This window comes from Ambystoma mexicanum, chromosome 9, assembly GCF_040938575.1.
Source record: "Ambystoma mexicanum isolate Mex_15411 chromosome 9, UKY_AmexF1_1, whole genome shotgun sequence".
Taxonomy (NCBI): domain Eukaryota; kingdom Metazoa; phylum Chordata; class Amphibia; order Caudata; family Ambystomatidae; genus Ambystoma; species Ambystoma mexicanum.
This window is the reverse complement of record NC_090931.1, coordinates 229,562,959-229,584,326: the sequence shown is the minus strand read 5'-3', so window position 1 is coordinate 229,584,326 and position 21,368 is coordinate 229,562,959. Positions and strand designations below refer to the sequence as shown.

Genomic DNA, 21,368 nt, shown 5'->3' with positions numbered 1-21,368 from the left:
TGCTTTAACACCCTCATGTTTCATAAGAATCTGGAATGAAGACCATAGTCTTCTGTAGCACAGCCTCTCTGGCTACCACAGGTTTGTCAGAAAACAACTTGAACATTCTTCCAGCCTCTAGAAACCCATTGACCACACTAGATTGCAGTGCACTTGCAGATACATTGCACACTTGTCATTGGTCACTGGAGAATTTGAATGTTATTGAGTGATCAATGGATGAAGTCCTTTTACTAACATCACACCTGAGGGGCGCAGCTATACAGATGCAGTCACGTAAATCGTACCTATTACCATGTAATGGCCACTGCAATTACAAAAAAGAGTGTTTGTCATAAAGAAATCCAGAAGTGGAATAACCTTTTAAATATATTTTGACTAATCTATTTTGTTCTGCCTCATGAGTTGGAACTTAAGTGTATGGAATTATCAACTGCTTTTTAGATTAGTGGGCTATATGGCTAGGATAGGTGTTTGTCACAGCCCATATGCTAAAATCCATCACCATTAATACTTGTTTAGTCTACGGCAGCCTTCGAGACACAAATCCTATCAGATCTTCCTTAAATTGTTAATTATTTCACGTGAAGAAAATTATATTAGTTACTATAACAAATGTTTTTTCTTTGTCAGACACTCATATGTTGGCTCTTTTGAGAGCACACTATCTCGAGCTGATAGGGATTTCCAATCTAAGTCACTGAAGGGGCATTAGAAAACCCTGTATGCACTTAGGAGGGTATAACAATGAAGATCTTTTGGGATTGGTGTGGGTTGCAGTAGTATCTCCCTGGCACAAAAGGCGTTTTCCATTTTCATTGGTTACATCATGCACTGTTTGGGCAGTACCAGTCCATTCCTCGCATATCTATACCAGTGTGTTCCTGCTCTGCCAGTCGTCGAGTATTGAGTGCCCAGGCAGGGCTCAGGGGCAATGCTAATTTTATTTATTAACCTGTGAGGTCCTGCCATTGTTCCCCATCTCCCATCTCCCATCACCATGTTTCGATTAACTTCCCACATTGACTCTTCTGTTTACTGTTGCGTGTTCTTTAGCTCATTCCCTCATTCCCTTACCTCACCTAATGCACTTCACCAACTCCACCACTCTGTTTAGCACACGGCTATGGCTGTTGTCGGCACTTCTGTTTATGGGCGCCACTGCTCCCTGTTGCACAAGGTTACAGCTCTTGCCTTCACCTCCCCTAATAGACTCCACTTCCCGACCTCCCCTAACAGACAACACTGCTCTCTATTGTACACAGTTATATCTCTTGTCTTGACCTCCGAAATGGACTCCACAGCTCCGTTACAAATAGTTTTCTATCTTGTTCTGACCTCCCCATATAGTCTCCATTGTTCTGTTTCACAAATATGTGGCACTTTTCTAACCTCATTTAATGGGCACCCCTAGCTCCCTCTTTCAGAGGACTGCGGCTCTTGTTCTGATCACTCCTAATGGGCCCCACTGCTCACTTTTGCAAAAAGTCTTAGCACTTGTCCTGACCTCCCTTTATTGAATCCACTGCTTCTTGTTGCACACAGCTTTGGCTCTTTTCCTGACCTCCCTTACTGGACTCCATTGCTTTTATTGCACACACGTATAGCTCTTGCCCCGACCTCTCCAATTGCCTCCACACTCCCTGTTGCAAAATAGTTACGGCTCTTGTACTGGCCTCCCCTATCGGGCTCAATTGTTCTTTGTTTGACAGGGCTGTGCCACTAGTTCTGACCTAATTGAATGGACACCCCTGCTGCGTCTTGTATATGGCTGTTGATCTTGTTCTTACCACGCCTAATATAATCCACTGCTCCCTGTTGCACCCAACTGTGGCTCTTATTTTATAATTCCTGATGAACTCTAATGCTCGCTTTTGCACACAGACTTGGCATCTTTCTTGGACTCACGTAATGGGGTTCACTGAACCCTGTTGCAACCATCTGTGGCTGTTACCCTGACCTCCACTAATGAACTCCACTGCTTCCTGTTGCACATAGCTTTGTTCTGCCCTTAGCTAATGGACACCAGTGGTTCCTGTTGCACACGCTATGACTCTTGTCCTGGCCTCCCCCAACAGACTCCACTTCTTCCTGTTGCTCATGACTCTGGCTATTGTCTTCACTTGCCTAATGGACGCCGCTAATCCTTGTTGCACAACGATGGATCTTATCCTGAATCAGTATTATAAGACAAAGTAGAGACCTCAATGTTATGTTCACAATATGAGCGCCTGAGGCCTTTGGGCGAGTGTGCGCTATATAAAAATTAAATAGATAGATACATAGATAGAATATGTGTGCTTCTGTATGCTCAAAGCGTAAATTATGCTTACATATTTATTCCATACAATCATTGAATCTCGTATCATAATGAATATATTCCATGCATAATTTAAATTTCTTATATGTGATGATTAATGTGCAAAATACAATTTCGATCAAACATTAAATTCATACCTTAGAATAATACTGCATTCATTAGAGTTATAAAATCACAAAATACATTCCATTAGTATTACACATGCAACACATAAATAAGATTTTTTTTAATGACTTTGTATTTCGTATTTGAGTGCCTTACGCCAAGGCACTGTACAAAACCAATTTACAGTAGAGTTACAATGAAAAGGATAATACAATACAAAATATAGCTTACAATGAGACACAAATACAAATAAGATTGAAGAAAGTTTTCAAAGCAGCACAGAAGGTAGGAAAGGAGTGAATAGACTGCAGAGAGAGAGGGAGAGCATTCTAGTATAGAGGAGCCGGCAAAGAAAAAGAACGAAAGCGAGAAGTACATGGAGGACAAGGCATAGTTAAACGAAAAGTGGGGTTGAGAGCGAAGTGTACGAGAAGGAACATAAAAGGAAACAAGGGAGGGGAGATAAATGGGAGCAAGTCCAGAGAGGGATTGAATACTATACAGAGAAAGTTAAGTTGAGAGTGGAAGGGTAGCCATCGAGGAGAGGCCAAAGAGGCTGAGATGGAGTCACGAAAAGATAAAGAATACCGAAAAGGAATAGAGGAATTAAAAATAGACTTATGAGGAGCTAGACAAGAGAGAGGGTGACCAAAGAGGAGTACAGAGCAATAGAATAGTCAAGAAAAGATTAAAGTAAGTAAGAGATTAGAAGCTTAGTGCCACTGAAGGTTAGAAAAGGTCTAACATTCCGAAATATTGAAAAAATGAAAAAGACAGGAACGGGATATTGTTAGGGAGAATTCTCCTAAATGTGCTAATTCCCTTCACCTTAGAGACCCCCAGCAACTTTGCTGGATTTTGAGGACTTGATTTATTTACCTGGAAAGAGTGTGAGCCTTTTTTCCCACTCTTTCATGTATTTTGATGTGTGTTTTACACTTGTGTTCTTTGATTATGGAGTTTTAGATAACTCCATAGGCATCATCTTTTTATATGTGTCACACAGCACCTTCAGTGCAGTGACACTGGGATGTCTTTTAGAGTTCCCAAAGGTTTAAAAACCTTCTCTGAGATGAACTACTGTTTCCCATGGAATGTAAAGTGAAATTGACTTTACTAGTCTTTCCAAATTTCTAGACCCAGCACACACCATTTTACAATGGAGTGCTGGAGGGGTTGCATAGTATCCCCTGTGTCTAAATACTCATGTAGCAGTCAAATGCTACCCTTTCCTATTGAAAAGGCTGATGGCAGTGGTTTTACAACAAACTACCATGATTTTTCCCGACCGCGAACACCGGTAGCTAAAAATCACGGGAGCCATCTTTTTCAAGATGGCGCCTTAAACCCCTTTGTTTAAACAGGCCCCGGTCTTCTTTTTTCCCCGTTTCCTTTTGGAAAGGCCCTTCTATGGTTTGTCTCTGCACACCAAACCAGGTTTGGTCCCTTTGTTCGTGTGCCTTTGTCGGGCTTCAGGACAGAAGACTGTCTCTGGCGTCTGAGTGTCTGTGGTGGGCAGGAAGTGAGAGAGGTGCCCGAAACTCCCTGTGCTTAGTCTCCTAGGAGACCCACATGCACTCTGGCGTGATTGGCTGGCTGACTGTGCGGCAAGGACAGCCACCCTGCTGGGTGAGTGACAGATAGTCTGGAATGAAAGGGAGAAAACTGTTTAAAAGGCGAGTCTCTTGAACTGCAAAGCAGAGTCCACCATTGGAACGAAAGAACTGGAAGAGTACAGCTGCTGCAACTTCTGGACCGTTGGTTTGCCCGGTGAAGCCCTGCTGCATGTCCTAATTGCCAAGTTCATCTCGACAGAGAAGCCCCTTCAAGGACGACTTCTTCTTTTGAGTTGGTGGGACCAATCAACTCGTAAGCCACCTGGACACCATTCTCAAGGCTGGTTAGGATTAACCAGGGAGAGGGACACCAGCTTGTGTGCTTGAATTACAGCTACTGGAACTGAAGTGACTCCATCTTGTCAGTGTTTTCAGATGATCCCGTGCAGTGCAGGCGTCCCCTCATGTCCTCCCTCTTGTCCCCACGACTGAGGCTCAGGAACAGTGAGATCTGCAGGACCTGCCATGAACCAACGTCTTCAGCTGCATTTTGTTCTTCATATTAAGGTACTGTGCCAACCCGATTGAGAGAACGCCACTCTCGCGGTGAAAGTTTGTGTAACTTTCCCAACTTGCAGGCCTAATCAGCTTGTGACCCAACATATGATTCTTTTTCGTCTAAACTACTTCTGAGAACTTTTGCAAAGACTTTACCATTTACTACAAGAACTGATCTTTCCTATCCAAGACACTAGTCCATTGACGTTGGCCTATGCCTATTGAACTGAACTGAGTCCTCTTGTGAACTGAAACTATTTGCACTGCCTAAGAAAGTATGTATTATCTATTCTACTTAACTTGTGCCTTTTACTATCATTGAAAGTAACTGAAGTGTCATGTTGCTTCCACTTCAGGGGAGCCTAACTTGTTCAGAAACTTATTGGTTCAGTACTGAAGTGTGTTTGTGTATACTTTTAAGTTGCCTCCTTCTAGTGAATGTTTTCTAAATGATTGTGTAATAAATTAATAAGTGTTCTACCAGCACACTTTGAGTATAAGTGTCTACTTGAAGCACTGTGATTGAAAGACCTCTGTGTATCCTCTTGTACTGCTCAAATTCACTCTTGAGATAAGTCTGGCTGCTCAGCTTGCTACCAAAAACTGTGTGGTACAGACTTATACCAAAGGTTGGTTTGGCATACACCTGTAGTCCTAATTGTATGTGGTGGTCCCAGAGGGTACTGCATGCAATTCTGTATAACAGATATAATCGAGATGTGATGAACGAAAGAGATTAGTGTTGAGATGGAGGCCAAGATTGTGGGCAGTAAGGGAAAAAGGCAGATGAGAAGGGGAAAATAAGACAAAGGGAGGAGAAACGGGCAGAGGAATATTATTTGCAGGAAGAAAGAGGGCTTCAGTCATAGAAGGATTGAGTACAAGAAAGTGGGCTGACATCCAGATTTTGTTAGCAGAGAGACATGCAAAGAGATTCATGTGTATAGTAGGTGTAAAAGATGAAAAAGATACAAATAGTTGCGTGTCATCAGCATACAAATGATGAGATAACCCAAAGAAGAGATATTAGCCAAGGGAGAGGAATAAAGAGAGAAGAGAAATGGGCCAAGAACAGACCCTTGTGGAACACTTTGGGAAAGAGGAAGGGGATCAGAGCAAACACCGACCCAAGATACTGAGTAAGTGCAGTTAGATAGACAAGATTGAAACCATGTGATTACAGTACCAGAACACCCAAAAGATGGAAGGAATTGAAGAAGTATTTGTACCTGACAAGGGACAATGAGATTGTAACATGCAGTCTCATTGGCCCTCGATGGGGCGTTACCCGACCGGGAATCTCTCTCGCCATAACGTTCCTTCCTTGTCCCCGGTGGGGGGGTGTGGCAGCCACTCAGCCGATAAGGAGGCTTGGAACGGGGTAATCCCTACTCTGAGCCACCACACCACTTGAGGCTGCCATCTTCCCCTGCCGGGGATCGAGGTAAGTCTTGTTCCCTCCCCCCACCCCACAATCCTAAGAATCACCTCCCAACCTCACCTACCTTCTTTTTTGTCCATTTCGGGAGTGGACACGCTGGGAATACTTCTGTCCCCTACATGTCCGCTCCCGATCCGCGACAGGCCGTCATGGAAAGGAAGAAGGGCCTACTTGTAGTCCTTCTCCCTTTCCATGGTGGCCTTTTTGTTTGTTTACTTTTTCCATTGATTTTCAATGGCTGCCGTGGAAAAGGGAAACAGACTTCATTTTCCCTTCCCCAACGGCCATTTTTTTGACATTTTATTTTTCTGTTCTGCAATGCTCCAGTGTTTCGGAACAGAAATAAAATGCTCTTAGTACCCCGGTCTTGCGGGCCGGGGTACTAATAGCAATAGGCTCAGAGCAGGGGGGGGCATTACCACTTCAGGTAAGGCCTCCATCCTGCTCGGGGCCTATTGCTTAAGTGTGTGATCCACTGTATCAAAAGCAACGGATAAGTCCAAGAGTATAAGGATAGAAGAGTGTTTAACATATCATGTCACAGACAGAGAAGAGTAGTTTACGTGGAGTGAAGGGGTCGAAAAGCTGACTGGAAATGAAGTAAAATAGAGTGAAGAGTGACAAAAGAAGAAACCTGGGAGTAAATGCGACCCTCCCAACAGTTTAGAAAGTTAAGGAAGGAGAGAAATAGGACAAAAATTAGAAGGAATAGCAGGATCAATGGAGGTGTTTTTCAAGACAGGAAGAATGATGGCATGTTTAAATAGAAGAGGGAAAGTAGAAGTGATAAGAGAGTTATTAAGAAGACTGGTCATATATGAATTGAGAGAGGGATAGATTTTAGAATTAAGTAGAGGAACAGGTTCTTTAGGAGAAGCAGTAGGATGAGCGTGGGAGATACATAAAGAGGTATCAAAATTAGAGATAGGTGAAAAGGAAGAAAGAACCGCAGAGAAAACAGGGCTGGAAGAAGGCTGAGAAGTAAAAGAAATTGCAGAATTAAGAGAATTCAAGTGAATAAATGGGCAAAGTCAGATGCAGTAAGTGTGGAGAGAAGGGAATGATCAGGCAGAGGGGGAGCCAATAGAAAAAGAGATTTCAAAAGACAGCGGGGGTGAGATGATTGGGAGTGAAAGACATCCGAATAATAGAGACATTTAGAAGAAAGAAGTGCACCATCATATAAAGTGTAAGAGGACTCGCCATCAGACATAGATCGAGATCTATACCAGCAACCAGTGACGAAGAGCCCTTCGCATAGAGCGAAGATAAGGAGTATGCCAAGGCTGAGAAGGTTTATGAGAAGGAAGACATATAGAGAGAGTATATAGATTGTCAAGAGAGGTAGTAATAGAAGTGGAGAAACCTGAAGAGGCATCATCCAAGAAAGATTACACAAAAAAGAATCCTAAGACGCTCAATTGGAATCATATGGAGTCAATTAAAGACCTTGACACATTTGTAAAGATCTAGTTTTGATAGATACACTGCAATATACTCATGTATTTTACTGCTGACCCTACAAGTACATGTTTCTGTCCCTAGTCGCTTAGTTGCTGGACATTCTTCAGGGGTGTTTACAGATATAAATTTCAGTTGTCTCAAATTGTTTTGTCTCTACTGAAATAGTCATTGAACATTCTCCAACTTATCACTTATCTCTTCTATTGAGTTTTCTTGCAAAATCTCTTAGGTTCTTGGATGATTATTCATTTTATTTCATTGTCGTCTAATGCACTCTTGTTGGCTGCATACAAGTAAGACAAAAACATATCTCTGTGAACATGCTGATCTTTTCAAGTAATCTGACTTATGTCAACCTATTCTCTTTATTCCTCACTGTAGAACAAAGAAAATTGAAGTGCCTTTTTCAGTATATTTTTCCCATCACTATTAATGTAATTGATTCCATACAGAACTTTTTCTTATTTCTGTGAAGCAAAAACAAAAGGAAGATATTTATCGTAAACCTCCATCAACAGCTCGATGTTCAACTAGAAGAATCATTGTTTTCATTAAAGTTACTTTATTGTATTCATATGGAGACCTTCTTATTCATTATATAAAAAGTAGCTGGAAATGTTGTGTTGGTGCTCTTGTGGGCTTCTCTGATTTGTTGTTGGCTGGGGTAGCTTCTTAACTATAAAAATTAAGATATATTTAGATGGTCACAATAGCTACGAATCAAATAATTATAACTGTGTGTTTCTAAATAGGCACCCAACAGGTGACAGCCGGCCAGTCCGGAGGCTGGAATCATGGGCTGATACTCCCGATCTAGCCCACGTTCCAAACCGTCTGATGGCCAGCTCCTGAGCCCACCTTCTTTCCCTCCCCCACCCTCCATTCCTTTTAAAAGAAAAGAAATGTATGTTCCCAATCTCCTTCTCCAACCCCACTTACCTGATTGTGGCAGCGGTGGTGCCATCCTCCACCACCGCAGCAGCTCCCATGCCTCTTCAGGCCGCCATAGTAATGGAAGAGGGGCTTCATAAGGAGCTCCGCCTTCTAATACCATGGTGGCCATCCTGAAAAAGCATTTTCATTCATTGAATGGGATGCGGGAAGCATCCAGTTCAATTAATGAAAAGGTTTTTTTTAGCACCCCGGGTTACCGCAGTGGTAACCCAGTGTGCTAGTGGCGTTCTTAACCTGTTCCACGGGCCGTACTGGGGGTAACTTTCCGGGGCCCTTGTTAACCACCCTCACTGCACTCGTACCGTTAAGTCGGTCTGCCGGGCCGTTATCCCTGGTATGGCCCGTGGAACCTGTTAAGAATGCCACATTTTTACTGCTTTCATTAGGAATGCTCAAAGCCTTCTCCGTTGTTGACTGAAAGTGTTCCTCTCTGCGCTTTAGCTAAGGCATGTCTTCTTGTTGAAAATGTCAGCTACAAGAATCTTTACAAATTGGTCGTTATTTAACGCAGCGCACAGAGTGGCCTGATGATATCATCACGCAAGTACTTTCATGGCCACCATCTTTTTAGTAGCCTAAACTTTAGTGTTTATTCACAATGTTGATTATGAGAACTGTTTTGATTATGTGCCTTTAAGGGGTAGCAAGTGATCACCATCCTTACATCAGTAATTTGTATTTTGAACTGAACTCTGTGCGTCATCTTTATGTGTAATCGTACTGACGATTCTGAAACTATTTTGATTACATACCTTAGTCATGAATAATCCTTCAGTGTTTATATTTTAGCCAGTTCCTTGTTTTACAGTGCAATAAATAAGGCGAGAGGAGGAGGTTTGGAACACTTGAGATTTTGATATTAAATTCCCTTGATAATCAAATAAATAGAAAATGCTAGTCCTACATTAGGTATTGCCATTCCACATTTTCATTATGCATTTTTTTAAATCTATCTTTGGTTAAAAAAATTAATTTCTGTTACAAATGTAATAGCTTCTTGTTTATAATTTATTGACCAGATCGTTTCCATTTTTTAAGCATATCCCATTTAAACTCCTGGTAGGTGTGACACTTAGGTAATGCTTCATTAATTGGGTTGCCTCTTTTTGTTTTTTGATGCAGCTTTTATGTTCTATTTTTTGTTGGTTTGGGCATGATATCATCTCGACCACATTTTTTCTGTTAAAGTTTGTAACATTTATTATTTACCAAGGCCTCTGGAGTCCAAACTCAACTTCATTTGTTTTGGTCATGTTTTTACATACTATGCATTTGCCACACAGGAAATTTCCTTCTATGGGGTTAGCGCCTACAGTTCTGTGAGTGTCCTCTGTTTCGAATTGGATAACTTTATATCATTCCTCATTGTGACATTTGTCATGCGTGTACATTTTTTTAAAGCAATCATTGGTTCTTTTATTTTTTTATCCAAAACCTTTTTCAAATATTTATTATGGTTTTTTGATTGTGTAAGAAAGGTTTGTGAAGGCATTTACACACACAAACACACATCACTTCCTTAGTTGTTGTTCTAAAAGAGTTCCATGATTTGTTATTGTTTTATTTTATTGAGCATTTGTTAGGTGCCTTATGCAACAGAATTGTGTTTCAAAGCCACAAGGCTAAACAGGGGAAGTAATAACAATGGCAAAACAGTAAAATACAGTAAGGGTCCTACTAGGCCTTTTGGCATTCGGCTGTGAAAAAGTGCAGTGAGGAAAAGTGCAAGAGATACAGAGGGAGGAGGAGGAGGAGGAGGAGGGCGGGGCAGAGGAGTCGACATGTGCTGGTGAAGGGTCCGGGAGGGAAGTGCTAAGGGGAGCCAAGGATAAGAACCTCAGGCTAAGTGCTTGTGCAGGCGACTCTCAGGGGTGGGATACAGAGCCTCCAAGCAGGGGCCCGCAAGGGCAGGGCATTGCAGTGGGGGGGGGGGTGGGGCTGAGGCTGGCATCGACCGGGAAGAAGGGCCTGGAATCCTGTGAGATTCATGAGGATCAGGCCACAAGTCACAGCGGCAGTGGGGTTATTAACAGGGAAGAGAAAGAGGTAAAGAACAACAGGGTTTTTAGCAGTTTCCAGAATTTAAGGAGGCTCTGGCTCATGTCTGAGAGGGGTATGGAGGCTGTTCCAAAGGGAGGCGCCAGCCAAGGACAGAGACCTGCCCCCCACTCTCTGCTTGCAGAAGCGTTTGACAGTCAAAGAGTTGGAGTTAGAGGAGCATAGTGCTCTAGAAGGAGAGTATTTAGGGAGGGAGAGTTGGAGATGGTGTGGTCCCAGGCCCCAGAAGGTCGTGTGGATGATGCTAAGCGTCTTGAATTTGATCCTTGCTGTGAGAAACTTGAAGGTGTCTCACCCGCTAGTCCCCGGGGATCTGTCACCCAGGTGGCCAGGACATGGCCATTGCTATTGGATCCAGTTCTTGGGGGTGGACCAGTGCAGGAGGAAAACCTGGATGGGTGGTCTCCAGGGAGTGGAAGTGGGACACCGAAGGGTGAGACGTGGCATACCCTTCCTTATGGCACCTTTTCCCCATCCTACCAGGTAGGATATCTAGAAACTCAACCCCGACCCCCTTTTCCGACACGAACACCTTCGCACGAACACCTTCTCACAGACAGTTCATCGTGAGCGACAACAGACCAACACCAGAGCCGTATTCCTGACATATCCCAACACAAGGTTCAGGCAGAGTCAGGCAATTACTGATAACTACACACACCTGGCTCACATTACACTTACCCACACGGATACAAGGCGGAGCACGAAAGCACACTCTGAGCAAGGCCAAACGCACAAGGAAGCAGCTATAGTGAGACAGCAGTTAAAAACGAGGAGAAAGGCGGTGAGATCTGAGAGGACGACAAGGAGGGAATTACCCTTGCCCTTTACAACCCAGAACCACGACTTTCAAGAAGCCTCAAGGAAAAGAAACATAAGACCGGGAATTGCAGCTGATGAACAGTGTAGCGTGTGCACTGATAGCCAAGGCGGGGAGAAGCAATTGCCACTGTGGTACCGTCCTTGACCCTGACAGCAAAACAACGCCAATGAGTTCAGCACAGCCGGTGAGTTTGAGAAACTGATAGCAGATCGGACTGTGTTATGCTCAAGGTTGCAAGCAGCAACATTGTATGAAGCAAGAGAACTTGAATATAATTGAACTTTGTGAAACTAAGATTGGTACTAGATACAGAGTGGTCCTGCGCCACATGGGTGCTTACTCAAACGTCTCTGTTTGGTGCCCCCCCCCTCCTTCTGAGCGGGGAAGAATGTTTTAACTGTAAAATCGAAGTGGTCCTGCAGGGTTATAGGTCAAAGGTGTAAATCAAAAGTTTCAAAATACAATAGGTTCGAATCAAAAGGACCAAATACAAAAGGTTCACATTTTTTACATTTTTTTGGGGGGGGGTCCCCCCGAACCCTTGTTTTTTTGTGGTAAAAACCACTTTTTTTACCTAAACGGAAACCCAAAAAAAAATATATATATTCAAAAAAAAAATTGAACCTTTTGGTTTCGATCCTATTGACTGTCACCTTTTGCATTCAAACCTTTTGTAATCGCACCTTTAACTGAACACCGTCCTGCAGCGGGTTGCGTTGAATCCTGTGCACACTTAAAAGTCTTGGATTGTCTGTAAACTGAAGTTGGTCTGAGCCCTGCCGAGGGGGACTAATTGTAGAAAAGGGGTCTGAGCCCGGAAGAGGGGGATCCTGGGTGAAGATTAACACACACGAGAAGATTGTTGAGGCACTTGTGAACCCGACTGAGGGATGCCTACAAATTGAAGTTGGTCTGAACCCGACTGAGGATCCTGGGTGAAGAGTAAATCGCTCTACGTGAATATTGAGAAAGGAACCTTTCTTTATTGTTTATGGGACATCAGGTCTTCTAAGTCAAGAGATTCTGCACTAAGAGAGACTTGGGCACAGAAGGCCCTGATGTTGGTGAAAGGAACTGTGATCTTGTGCCGGAGGAGCCCTGCAGTGTGCTGTGCTCAAGTGACCCGCTTTGTCCCGTGCTAAAACGTGGGCAAGGGGGCCCACAGCCTAACATCCTGATTTATCATTTTGTGAACACTTGTATCTTTTTGTGAACATTATCCCACTCTTTTTGTAGCATAGCAGTAAGGATTGGCAATAGTTTTTTTTAGTATAAGCCCTTTTATTTGACTAGACTCCACAAGGACTGTTTTATTATGATTAGCTTGCTCCCATCTTAGATTTAGGTTTAGATTAGGTGTTTATCGTACCCATTTTGCAGTTGAATAAACACCCTTGAACTGTGATCACTTGTGTCTGTCTTACTTTGATACCATGCCTTCCTTACACTAGCCACCGGGAGTCAGTGGAGAGATTTCAGGGCTGGAGAGATATGGTCCCTGGGCTTGATGAGTCTTGCAGCCTTATTCTGGATTAGCTGGTGGGGCGTAAGGAGGAAAGCGGGAGATTGAGAAAGACACTGTTGCAGTAGTCCAGGAGTGTTTGACAGCAGAGCGAGTATTCAGAGTAGCTAAGTGAAGCTGGTTACCACCTTTGAATATTTTCCGAGGTGGGGAAGTGTGGTACTCCTGTCGGTGGTGGTGGAGAGGTAAGAGGAGAGGAAGAAGGAGTGACAGGAGAAAGAAGGGCGTTTACGAAAGAGGGCAGGTGCTGGTTGAGAAGGAGAAGAGTAATTTGAGAACCTTGGGCCATGATAGTGCCATTGTGACAGACATTAAAATAATACAACTAGAGGATGAGAAGTATGCCAGGAGTACTTCACACCTGGTGCCACCATTAATGGGTTAGGTAGAGAAAGGGGAGAGAGTGGAGACCAGGTGGGGGGGTCTCCATAGGTCAGGAGAGGGAACAGAAAAGAGGATGTCTGAAAAAGTCTGCCTGGAAGTGGCATTGACGTAGGTGTCAGCAATAGGTAGGACTGGGTTAGAGTCCAGGAGAGCTTTTTTCATCTTTTTTTCTTCCAGATTTCGTGAGAGAGGTAGGATAGGTGATAGAATAGCAGTTGGAATAGATAGGGGAGATAGGGGGCCATTGGAATAGCGGAGGAGAGAGCGCGAGAGACAACAGGGGAACTACACAGTGCACAGGAATTCACCAAGGGCCTAGCAGCCAGGCAGGCACAGAAGGAGGTGTGCAATGGAAGACACTTGATGCAGATTAAAAAGCACACCCAAGTTCGAATTCCCAATAAAGCACTATAATTCAGCACAAAATGGAGAGTGAATAGATTTAAAAGCACACCTAAAATCGAATTCCCATTAGCACCCTGGTGGGGGGAGCCAGCCAATCAGGTGGCTAGGAATGCAGGCTTGAACTGTCGGTGAAAGCACATGTTCCATCCCACCGGACGGCCAGCTCTCTCTGCCGCCATCTTCACCCCACCCTCCGACCCCTTATTATAATGTTTTAATTCCCCCACCCCCTCCCAACTTTCTTTATTTCAGTTGCGCGTCCCTCTCTGCCGCAGACCCACCGTCCACTCTGCTCCCGACGGCCTTTATGGAAAGGGAAGAGGGGCTCCGTACAGAGCCCCGCCTTCCCTTTCCATGGTGGCCATCTTTAGACCTTATTTTCAGTCATTGAACGGGACATGCGAAGCGTCCTGTTCAATGACTGAAATACTTTTTTTTTAGCACCCTGGGTTATTGCTTTGGTAGCCCGTGGTGCGAATGGCCTTAAGCCCCCGTTCCAAGGGCTGGTACGAGCGGTAATGGCCCAGAACCCTTGTTAATGGCCCTTGCTTTGCTTGGGCCATTAACTTGGGCTTCCGGGCCTTTACCCCTGTTCAAGCCCTTGGAACGGGGGCTTAGCACCACAATAAAGTACTAAAATACAGCACAAAATGCAGAGTGCACAGATTTAAAAGGACACCGAAATTCGAATTTTGAGTAAGGCACTTACAGGAAGCAGAAAGCGAGCAATGTCAGGTTTAGAGTAGATACATATACCAAGTGGACAGAAATGACAGTTTGTAGTTGGGCTAGAGGGGAAGGGAGGCATGATTTTATTTTAAAATGTTTTTATTGGCATTTCAAAATACATTGGATACAGTAGTAGTTAACAGTCAGCATATACCAATTAGGAACCATGTAACTAATAAATAACTTGGAAAAACAAACAACAGCGGTCTTCATCGCCTTATACCATCTTCCAGCGTCTTTTTGGGGTGTTGGTATCGCTGTGGGGGGGGGGGTAGGAATGGGGTCATTATCAAGGGAGTGATGGGACTGCTGGTTGGGGGGTAGTTAGTTCATCGTTGAGGGATAATTACAAACGTACATCCAAGTCCTAACGGTAAATCCACTTTTCTCATGGGGGTTTGTCGTCGGACGGGTGGAACATGGCCCATATTATGGATTTCCAAGCTTCATAAGTCATGCTCGTGTCCTCCCCTGTCTTGGCTGTTCCCTCTCCCCAGATTCTCGTTTCCGCCTCCGACCAGTGTTCCAGCTCTTTATGCCATTTGGCGTATAGAGTGCCCTTCTGTTTTTTCCATGTCATTGTGATAGCCCTTTTAGCCAGCACACAGGTCATATCCATGAATTTTATGATGTGCCTGATTTTGCTTATTCGCGGGTAGGCTCCCAGCAGGCATTCCAGCGTCGTCCATTCATATCAGGTCAGACCCGCTCTTCTGCAAGCTTGTGCGATTTTGGCCCAGAAGTGTTGTATCTTGGAGCAACTCCAGAACATGTGTGTCATTCCTGCTTCGTCCGAGCTGCATTGGGGCAGCGTGTCATGGACCTGTTGAATTTGGCCATTCTGCTCGGGGTCAGGTATGTTCTTTGTAGGACATTTAGCTGGATTAGTCGCATTTCTTGACACTTCTCTGGGATATTGTAGGATTCTTTCCCATTCCTTTTCGGTGAAGGGAGGAATGATACAGCAAGCAACCAGGCAGAGGGTTATAGTCCAGGACAGGGTGAACCATGATGCTTACCGGTGCAGTGTAGACGCAGATTTTTCATGGTGCCTGAATGCAGGGGATAACAGAAGGTTTGTTCACTGAGCAACGTCGGCTGGGGGTAGGTTGCTGAATCGGCGACATGGAGAGAGGCTCCCTCCTCCTTCAGAGAGGGGCCTTGGTTGATTGGCCGGCTCTCTCTGCTGCCGGCTCACCGATGGGCCTTAGAAGGGTGAGGGTGACCAATCACGGCATCCGTAGTCTAGAGGTAGATGAAGTACACAGGTGCCTGTAGTGGACTGCAGTGGCAGTGTCCATGTTGTAAGAAGAAAGGCCTCCAATAAAATTAACCCCATTAGGCCACGAGGAACATTGAAACTGCAGTGAGAGCTGCACGCAGCAATTGTAAAATGACAGAATTGCGCAAAATACCCTGTTTAAATTAGGCACACAAATGCTATCAAAGAGAGTGCACCACAGATATTGCCTAATAATTCGAGTATAGCCCAACTAGGCTTACCTAGAGACCGTGTGATGTCAAGTTGATCCTGCAGCCTCGTGGTCTCTGTGGGAGTGGTGAGCTCTGTGAACTCTATGGAAGTATGTATATTGGAACCTCTTTTTGCTGATTTTTCAACTAGAGCCATTGGATAACCTCTAGCTCCCATTTTGTGTATTAATATGTTGGCCTCTTATTCATAATCCTCACGTGTACTATTATTTCTGTTCAGTCTTGCAAACTGTCCAAATGGAAGATTGTTTTTTTAAATATTTGGCATGACTCCCCCCCCATAGTGGAGTAATGCATTTATATCTATCACTTAATGATGAGGCTTAACCTGCAGAACTGTGAGGAAACATGTTTATGCATAAAAAATCTACTTGAGTTTTAATCATTGTATAAGTACATTTTAAGTATTGTTTCTCATCTTGAACCCCCATTCTTGCCCCTTATGGACTCCACTGCTCCTGTTGCACATCGCTGTGGCTCTTGTCCTGGCTGCTACAATAGACTCCACTATTCCATGTTGCACATGACTGTGCATCTTGTACTGACCTTACCACCTGGAATCCACTGCTGTCTGCTTCACAAGACCGTGACTCTTGTGCTGGACTCTCCAATGGACTCCACTAGTCCATGTTGCACATGAATGTGGCTCTTGTTCTGACCTCCCTACCTGAAATCCACTGCTGCACACAGTTGCGGGTCTTGTCCTGGTCGCCCCCAATGGACTCCATTCGCTCACTTTTTCACACTGATGTGGGACTTACCCCAGCTAATTACCCCTCCGCTCCCTGTTGCACAAAGCTCTCAATATAGTCATGTCCTCCCATAATGGAATCTACTCCTTGTTGCACATAGCTATAGCTCTTGTCATGACCCCCTTTAAAGGACTCCACTGCTCCCTGTTGCTGACGACTCTGTTGTCCTGACCTCACCTAATGGACTCCACTGTTTTTTGTTCCACACTCCTATGGCTCTTGCCTGTTTTTCCGAAAGGACTGCACTTCTCCATTTTGCACACAACTGTGACGGTTTCCTGACCTCCCATAATGGACTCGAGTGCTCTTTGTTGCATACAGCTATCGCTCTTGCCCTGACTGCCCCCGCCTATGGTCTCCATCCTGTTGCACATGTCTGTGGCCATATCCTGCCCTCCTCTAATAGACTCCACTACTCCTTATTTCACATGGCAATGGCTCTTTTCTTTAAGGCGATACCAAATTGTCTACTTTTCCTAGTCATGGGTGCCACCCGAAGACTTAACATGGCCCTCTCGAAGAAGAATCACTTTTATTCCTGCCACTAATCTGGCAGGACAACTAACACACTCTGTGAATGTACAGAATCCCATGCTATGCTGAGTATACGACTAGGAGGGTGACTTTTTGCTGTGTGGGTTTGTGCCTTTTGCTCTTAGTAATGTTTCCATGTACATGTTGATGATTATTGCTGCCCTTTTATGGATTCCATCTGAGAATGTTAATTTTGGTGGAAGAGTGTATTTTTCAAGTGATGCAGTCAACTAAATTATTTTTTCTTTTCCTAGTTTCCCAAGATCCAAGTTAAAGACAATGTGAGTGTAACATTGAAAGTCTTCCATGCATTCCCCCTGCCCCATGGAATGTAACACTTGACAGATGGAAAGCAGGCCCCACCCTTCAAGGTCACCCAGAAGATGCAAGCTCTCTGGTAACCCACCTGCTCAGAAAAGACTTGCAATAGACACGCTTCAAATTTTGCAGACATTTGGTGACCTCCTCTCACAAGTCCATGTAGAAGTCTAGTTGTCTAATTCAAGGGACCCCTTCTACGCGACCTACCAAGGTCCTGCTTTTGGCCTTTAGTGCAGCCCAGCATAAGTAGATTGATTGAGAATAATGGCCAAGCAATGTTACTTCATATCTTTCTGTTTAGAGCCATGTTTAGAGTACACAATATTTAAGTCAGGACTTGGATTGTAGTCTTTTCTATTTCCAGCGCACACCTAACATGTCTGCAAGAGCCCTGATGAAGATATTTGCAGCATCACTTATCGTTGCCGGTACCATCGGATGTCTTTCGATGTACTTTTTATCAATACAGGTATGTTCTTGTATCACTGTTTTAGCACATAATCGTCTGTTTCTTTTCTCATGGGCATTTATTCCTTTCATTTTAAGATGCTAGAGAGTGCTGCGGGCAACATGAGGGGAAGGGTAGAAAGAGAGAGGAAATGTGGTTAAGGGGAATCGGGAGTGACGACCCATCGTTCAGGTTTGGTAATAGCTGGAAGATTTAAAAGCACAGTGAACAGCACATTCCAGCCTATGAAGGAGCACATTTTTTTTTTAGATTATCGCAATTAAAACACCAGCCTTTTTCAAATGTACAGATGAAGACAACATGGCCAACCCTGGGAGAAAGCCTGTACAAAAGGGCTTTGGGGGCGTTACTGCACAAAATTGCCACGGCACCCCTTAAAGCTCTGACCAAAATCTTGCTAAACTTCTTCCAACACCTGCATAACGCGTGATTGTAGCTTTATATCTGACCCATCTGGGGCTGAAGGGGTCCGAAAAACGGGGTCCAACAGAAACTGAAGCAATTGCTATGACATGCGGCCTGTGCCACCAGTAGGACGCTGGACTGTGTGGCGCAGGTGTAGCTCTGAGTCCAGGGGCCCTCTCAGGGCGGATCGAAGGTGCATGATCCGGCTTCCGCATGCGTCTCATATCTCTACAACTGTTCAATGCTGTGAGGCCTGTGTCGGAGACGGACCCTCTTCCGTCTGGGATGTCTACGGGACGCAGGTGGGTGACATCTGAGGCGGTGCCCACCCCCGGCCTGGAGGTGTGGGTTTCCCCTCTATCGCCCAAGAGGGTATCCCTGCCCCCACCTCTTGTTGGGATAGCGGCCCCTCCTTTTCCTCAGGGGCAGGAGCTGTTCCAAGCTGATTGGAGACCTCTGCATTCGCGGCACAGAGCTCTCTGTGCGCTGTGTCCGCTGTGCTCTGACTATTTGGGGTGGCTAGCAGCTGCATGACTGGATGGGCCACTACACCCTTTCAATAATCAAAACTGCAGGCCCACTGTGGAATGGCACAATATCGACCTGTATTGCTGACCACCACTTCAATATTACGGTTCTTCGGTTTTCACAAATGACCTTTTTGCTTTAATGTTTGTTGATGTTCTGTTGTTTTTTCTTTAGTTTTGTGGCAACATGTAAATAATGATTGATGAACTTTGAATAAGGCGCGGAAATTAGGCCCTGATGAAGGACGCACTTTAGTCCGAAATGCATTAGCATCTCTCCCCATCTGCACTTTGAATATAATTGAATAAAAACACTTATTTGAAATACCAATATGCAAGTTACTTTTTTAACCTGACCACCTCCAAGCAAACCCATTGTTGGAAATATGGTGTGCAGCCCACACCGATGGCTTAGTAGCCTAGTTCATCTCCAGTGCCTAGCACAGTGGTACCAATTAGTGAGTTGCACCCTACACACATAAATCAACTTGTCAACACCAAGTTTGAACTTGTGCTATATGAAGAATAATTGAAATAAGCAGTGAATACTCACAACGCTCAGCACAATATAAAGGGTGTGTCTGACTATGAAACGTGCTATGGGGGACCCATTCTTACTCGTACACAGGGTGATGGCTGAGGTAAAAGCCACCTTATATTATACTGTTTCCACAATACCGCAATGCGAAACTGCATAGCCCACTATAACTGCTGGGAGAGCGGCAGGGCCTGAAGCGAGTTTCTGTCCATCACATTGGATGGCTAATTTTGTAAATCCTCTTTGAAATACCACAGATCCTTCATTCTACTGGGAACAGGAAATTGCCGGCTATGACTAGATACCTCAATAAAGTGAGCCCAATAACAGGGAAATACTACTAACCAAGATGACTAATGGACCTGAAAGGGATGAAGAATAAGACTCTACAGCAGTGGTCTTCAAACTTTTTTGGCCTGGGCCTCCCCTGAGCAAAGTTGGGGCAAGCAGGGCCCCCCCAAAAGTGCCAGATGGGCAGTATGTAGAAATCTCTATGAACTTTTGGTGCTGTCACTGCACCCTACTCCCAGTACAGACCCTGGGCTCTCCCCACCCTACTCCCACCACTATCCCAGTGCTGCCGCCCATCCTGCTCCCACCACAGTCCCATAACACAAGCATACACACATCCATACACATTTAAATAAAAAATAAATCGCCATAAACGTACCTCGCGTGGTTGTTAAAATGCCCCGCTCCAGGTTGCTCTGCCCAGGTTGCTCTGCCCGTATGTGTGAGGAGGCGCAGGAGCACCCCCTCGCACATACATACATGCAGTGCCCCAGCCAGCATGTCCAATGAGCTATGCAAGGCTGGCGAAGCAAAACACCCCCAGCGTTGCATGGCTCAGTGATCATGTGCGGCTGGGGAAATGAACTGTCAAAAGCAAACAGAGTTTCCCTTTGACAGTTCAGCCAGCCCATTAACACTCCCTCAGCTGGAAAAAGCAGCTGAGGGAGTGCTCAGTGTTTCACTGGGCTGCCTCCTCGGCTCCTCCATAATGGGTGAGGGGGCCAGTGGGTGGACGCCCCCTCACCCATTATGGATGAGCCGGTAGGCTTCGACTGGCCTATAGGGCAATAGGGCGATGACCTACCAAAAATGCAAAATGCTAGTGTAGGCCAGTAAAAAATGGGCCACTTTTTTGGCCAATGTGGGCCAGTTTGAGGAGTTACTTCACTATGCAGCTAATAGTTTTGACCACTGTTGCTGAATAAATATTCTTTAAATATCACCATTAGTTTACATTTGAACAAAAAACAACCCGTTGGGTACTATTCAAACAGCCTGTGACTAAACACTGAATATCCATTTGCAACTGCTGGCCATTTTTTCATTGGTGCCTAAGACCGTTTTATGGCCCAGTCTGACCATGTGAGATGCTCCTTCCCATTTCCTCCAATGTAAAAAAAAAATATATATCTTTTTTTTTTACATTTTATGGTGGGCCCTGGCGCCCCCCCTGGGTTGCGGCAGCACGCCCCTGCGGGGCGCGCCCTACAGTTTGAATACCTCTGCTCTACACAGTGGCATGTAAAACTTTGGTTATAAACTTTTATTTAAAAAAAATAAGAGTGTTTGGGGACATCGTACCTATCCGTAGGTCTGAGGGGTTTCCCCAGCCTCAACAAAACTAATGAACGCTGTGTCAGAATTTTCAACACTGAAAGCGTCCTCTGTCCTGTGTCCAAAACCCTAAACTGACCCTTACACACTCAACTAAATACAAGGTGCAAATAGGGGTTTCTATGAGCTATAGACTAATAGCTTTCTCTTGTAATTCTAAACCTGAAAGTTCCAAAGTACAGAAAAGAAAAGAAATAATGTTCAATCGGGAAAGAAGGGTTTTCCACTTCCCTTATGTTTCCCCTGTTTTTCCACTGATTTTCCATTATTCTTCTAAATAAAGTCACAATCGGAAGAAGAATGATTCTTCCTCTTTTCACTCTTCCAGTTTGTCATCTACTGATGGATTTCTTACTGTTCTCAAAAGGAGAGATTGTGTTATC

General features: G+C 44.6%; 1 protein-coding gene across 3 annotated transcripts in view; it reads left to right on the top strand.

Moving 5' to 3' along the window:
- LOC138487895 (NXPE family member 1-like) overlaps nt 1–21,368 on the top strand; it is an 852,485-nt gene that overhangs the window by 40,623 nt on the left and 790,494 nt on the right. For 2 of the 3 annotated variants that reach the window (XM_069614518.1, XM_069614519.1), the window contains exons 2-3: nt 17,354–17,380; nt 17,785–17,889. In XM_069614518.1, the coding sequence (XP_069470619.1) occupies nt 17,797–17,889 (93 nt within the window). In that variant the 5' untranslated portion in view covers nt 17,354–17,380; nt 17,785–17,796. Of the gene's footprint in view, nt 1–17,353; nt 17,381–17,784; nt 17,890–21,368 lie in introns of those variants that run through there. The other variant, XM_069614520.1, reaches the window with a different exon arrangement.